The 5539-nt window shown below is 32.0% G+C and overlaps 1 protein-coding gene across 1 annotated transcript in view; it reads right to left on the reverse strand.

Moving 5' to 3' along the window:
- LOC107609251 (peroxidase P7) overlaps window positions 3229-5539 on the reverse strand; it is a 4007-nt gene continuing 1696 nt past the window's right edge. Inside the window, exons 2-4 of the mRNA XM_016311137.2 lie at window positions 5045-5236; window positions 4619-4787; window positions 3229-3975 (exon numbers count right to left, since the gene is read on the reverse strand). Coding sequence (XP_016166623.1) covers window positions 3581-3975; window positions 4619-4787; window positions 5045-5236 — 756 coding nt within the window. The 3' untranslated portion in view covers window positions 3229-3580. The remainder of the gene's footprint in view (window positions 3976-4618; window positions 4788-5044; window positions 5237-5539) is intronic.

Below are 5539 nucleotides of genomic sequence, written 5' to 3' on the forward strand. Positions count from 1 at the left end.
TAAATATTCTTTTTATGTTTTATTTCAACTAATAATTATCATATATATTGTATTATTTTAATTTATTATTTAAAAAAAGTATGTTTAATATTATTTTAAGAGTAAACATATTTAAAAGAATAGAAAAAATGAATTTTATTGATATTTTTTAATAAAAATAAACTTTTAAAAATATTTTTGTGTTTTGCGGATATATCCGATATCCGATCCGATCCGCACAGGATCCAACCATAAAAACTGCGAATATTAAATCCGATCCGATCCGATGATTTTAGTGCGGATCGGATCGAAATTTTGGCCATATTCGATCCGATCCGATCCGCGTTGGCAATATTTGCTACACTGATTGGAAATGAAGCAAAATTCGAGTTAATATCATCACAATTCACAACTAAAAACCAGATTTTTCAGAAAGGGTAAATCTCCATTACTGAGGGGTGTCCGCGGATCGAATCGGATCGGATATAGTTGAAAATTCGATCCAATCCGCACAATTTTCATCGGATCGGATCGGATATGATATCCGCACGTTTTAGTGCCGGATCCGATCCGATCCGCACATTTGCGGATCAAATCGGATATCGGATATATCCGCATAATTAAACATTCTCTTTTTAATCATATTTCTATGTAAAAGAATTCGATAAAAATATTTCTTTCATACTTTTAAACTTATTTATTCCTAAAATATTTTTAATCAAACTCTCTCTAAATAACAAAAATAAAATAATACAATATATGAATAATAATTACTAACTAAAACATACAAACAAGTAAATATAATACCAAACATATATATATTTATTTATTTTTAATTATTATAGTGCGGATTTGCAGATCCGCGGATCGGATATGCGGATGTAGAGCAGATATCCGCGATCCGATCCGCAAAGGGTGCGGATCGGATTCGATCCGATCCGATCAATTTGCGGATCGGATCGTATCCGCAATTTTCGGATCGGATGCGGATATTTACCGCGGATCTGCGGATATGATCCGATCCATGGACACCCGCATTACTAGTTGTAAATTAAGCCAAAATGCCAAATATTTACATGCTCTTAATTATCTAGAAAATGAACTTTAAAAGTTCCACCCTAAAGAAATAATAAATTAATAATAAATTCTTGGGGCCTTGGGGGGATTGCTATAATCATTGAAACATTTCAACAAACAGGTGAGCTGCATAGCAAAAGCAACCATATGAAATAAAGAACGAATTAACTTCCAACAAAAAAAATCAGTGGCCAATCGTGGAACTACTGACAAAACGATTTGAACGTAGATACATGATTCTTCTTAAGATACACACAAGACAAAACCATCATATTACTAATGAAAGAAAACAAAAATAATTGTTAATTAGCAGCTGTAAGTTAGCTTGGTAAAAGCACCGAAGCACTATAACAAGAAAAAAGATTGAAAAGTAATACCCGGAGCTTGCAACTTTTTTTTTTTTTGTTGTGGTTGCATACGGTATTCTACGCAACATAGGCCTGCAATAGAAACATGAGAGCCCTTTAGAAAGACATCTTTATAGTATACAAATGGGAAGCTCATTTGCTGACGTGGCGCTCATACGTTGAGTCTGGGAGTTTTTTTGCTTACGTGTCGTCACTAGAAATTTTTGGATTTATATTTATAAATTATAAATTATTATTTGCTTAGGTTGTTATTTTCAATTAGAATAATGAAAAAAAATGCTAGACAAAAATAATAAATTATGCTGGTTCTAAAGTTTTTTAATCAAAGATTAAATAAATGTAAGTTATATTGCGAAAACAATATAAAAAACAACACGGAAAATTAACCAGTCACAACTCAATCACATGGAATTCAACCTATTTGAGGTAACATCCTCAAGAACAACTGTAGAATTGATATATATTTGGTCACTAATCTAATCATGCAATATATAATAATAAAGCAATATAAACTTCAATTGAAAGACATATATACTATATTGGTAGAATTCCCCTTCTCTGTTGTTTACGTTCACCATTGCATCCTAGTTTAACCTCAATATTCCTTTAGAGTATAATTCTTTGTTACCCAACTTCTTCTACCATCCAAAAGGTATTCAATTGACTCTCAAAGAATGTTGCTAATTTATGCATTTACAATTTCTTGCAAAGAGAATAAATATGGATTATATGTATCCAATTGTAAACAAACCTTACAAGGATGTGAAGAAAAAAAATTGATGTCTAGCTTTTGCTTTTGAGTTATGCAAGTTGTTCTTTGACAAGCATTTTAGTTGACTCATTTAGTTATTTATTAACCATCCAATTCATTTACATAGACTGTATTTATTTTTTAAGACTGAAATTAAGAGACTGAGACTTACTATTATATTTAGTGACTAGAGACTAAAACTAAAATTTCAGTTTTGGAATATAAAATTTCAATCCCTTCAGTATCTCAAAAAAGCAAAAATACAGGTGATTGAAATTTTAAAAAATGGAAATTAAAATTTTAATAACATTTCTTTTAAAAGCTACTCTTATTTAATTTTTCAAATTTTAAATAAATTTACAATATATATACTGAATATGATGCAATGCCAACTGACAAAACGGGCATATACATCAGGGTATCGAGGCGGAGACTGAGACTCGGGGACTCAGTATTGTGTTTGGTGGCAAGAAACTAGAACTAAAATTTCAGTCCCAGGACACAAAATTTCAGTCCCTTCAGTACCTCCAGAAAGTGGAGACACAGGAGACAGAAACTTTTGGGGATGAATACTAAAACTTTAATAACATTTCTTTTCAAAAATACCCTCATTTAACTTTTCAAATTCCAAATCTATCATTTAATCTCCAAATTTATCTTAAATTAAATATAATACTAAAACATAACTCAATTCTATATATTTTTACTAAACATAATATAAAGACTTAATTTACTAATTTAGTCTTTGTTTCTTAGTCTTTATATTACCGTTTCTGTCTCACCGTCTCAATTTCCTTTCGAAACGCAGTCATAGAGTTACTCATAGGGATCTGATCTCTTTATTCACTCTCAATATGTCCAATAAGTGTCGATAGTCTTTTTAAGTGATAGACATAGTCTTCTCTCTATTGGAGTTATCTGTTAAGATGAAGTTAGGTCCTCTAAATGACGATAAAGAGATGTATACAAACAAGTGCAATTTTGATTGCTAAGTGGTGAGGTTGGTAATAATTCTAAAACTACTTCAATAAAACACCATTTGAAAGGTGGCACTTATTAAAACACTCTTTGTAATTTATTCCTTACAATATTTTGATTACAACAAACAAATTTCCAAAGCAAGAGAAAACAACTAAACAGTTTAAAACTCACCTCCCCCACTTTTGGGGGTATATGTACTCAAAAGAAAAATAAAAAAAAATAAAAAAGTAAGGGCCTATTTGACTTTTGTTCTCATTTTCAGTTGTTTTCTGTATTTTGTAAAGAAAAAAATGAAAACAAAAAACAAGATGTTATTTGTTTTTATTTGTTTTCATGGCTTTTGCTTTTATTCTTCCAAAAATTCAGAAAATCAAGAACCAAACAGGCCTTAACTTATCTTTATCTGATTTTTTTTTTCTTCTTTCTAATTTGCTCTCCTACAGTTCCTTCTGATGATCCCTTGTGAACCAGTTAAGGGTTTGATGTTCCCCATCTTAATCATTGCGGTCGCGAAGTCGGCGAAGAAGGCCTTCTGATTGTTTGTGTAAGTCCTAACCAATGAATCAGTGGATCCTCCATTGAAGAGTTCTTGGTCAGAATGAAGGAGACCCTTTTTGTTCAAGAGATTACTGTAGTAGCTGTTGTCAAAATGGTTTGGGGTTTTAAAGTCCAAGGGTGCAACATTGTTGTCCTTTGGTGTTCCAGTAATTATTGGACAATTCTTCTTTCTGGCATTGGCAAATGTTCTGTCAATGTTGGTGTCATTGTATATGCGGCTTCTATAGACAGTGCACCTTGTCTTTCCAATTGTGTGTGCTCCTGAAAATCACAAAGATTTACGTGAGTCAAATTGGTTATTCTGTTAATTTTTTGCTTTCTTAAGACATTTATCAAACATGTCCCCAATACGTTTGAATTTGACCAAATAATGATTGCTCAATAATGACATATGTTAATCTATTGTAGAAATTGAATGTGTGACAAGCATATACAACTAAAGTATTTATTAGTGTCCCCTAATGCTATACCTTATTTACTATTTTGCAAATGAAAGAATATATATTTAATGTGCTCCAAACATAACTAACCAATTAGTTAGCCAAATTTTCTGAGTCTACTCAACAAGCTTATCTGTTTGTGTTGAATTATATTATGGGGAGTGCTAGGTAAATAATGATCATTTTGAACAACATGAACAACCCCCAATCAAATAAAAATACACTACATCCTAATTTAATGCTACTAATTAAATTAAAATTAATTTACTCTTTTAACCCTATTAATTCACATTATTCACACATTATTAAAAAATGTTGTTGTTTACCTATACTTTTTCTTATATTATAGAAGTGACATGTTTGAAAAGGAGTTGTGCCTCTTGGTTGTTTAAATGTCATGTCCAGGTCCACCATATGAAATCATAATGTGTCAAATAATGGAAGAGAAAGAGAGAGATATGTACCAGATAAGGCAGCCATGTCCTTGGTAGAGAGGCCTACAGCTTGAAACTTGGAGATAAGTTGGCTGAGGGTAGCAGTTGGAGGTGGGAGCACACCACTGTTTGCAGCTGCCAAGCTTGCTGTCTTTGAATCCCTTCTTCCTAGTTTTACATTCCAATTAGGCCCTCCAAGCTGCACATTAACAAACACGCTAATTTACTAATTATATTTAACTAACCAAGTTGGATCGGTCTAGTTGTTTGCTCACTAGTCCGCTTAAGTAAGTGTCATGAATTCGAATTTCGCCTTATCACAAATAGTTAAAAACTAAAAAAGGCATTTACTTAAAATCTTTTTGTATCCTTTAAATGAATGTAACTGAGTGCGAATTGTATTCGAATATATTGATCTAACAGCAAGAAATGGATGATCTGAATCGAAGAACTTACAAGAACAACAGAATCTCGAGCTGTAATGGCTAGAATATCAGCACAAGAAACCACACCAGGGCACACTGATTCCACCTTGGCCTTTATGGCATCAACAACATCAAAGCCTCTCAATGAATTATTGTTTGGACCTGCAGTCTTCTCTCCTTTGAAAGAGGATGTGTCATCAAGTAGCACAGATCCATCACAACCCTGTTCATAAGCACCATTATCAACCGAAATATTAGTTAGTCGTCAATATTTTTATTTCATGGTTTTATGAAGTAGTGCATTGCAGAAAGAAAAATATAAACATTATATCTAAGATTTTGAAGTTTATTATAATAATAACAATAATAAAAAAAGTCAAAAAACAATTTACCAAGATGTGGTTGATGATGTTTGAAAGCAGAGTATAGTTTAATAGGAAAATCAATCACATGGATAATTATGATTATGATGCATTTTGAGTTTCACTTGCACAAGCATGGATATGGTCGGTGCTGGCTACTATAG

The sequence above is a fragment of the Arachis ipaensis genome, chromosome B07 (genome assembly GCF_000816755.2).
Source record: "Arachis ipaensis cultivar K30076 chromosome B07, Araip1.1, whole genome shotgun sequence".
Lineage (NCBI taxonomy): Eukaryota > Viridiplantae > Streptophyta > Magnoliopsida > Fabales > Fabaceae > Arachis > Arachis ipaensis.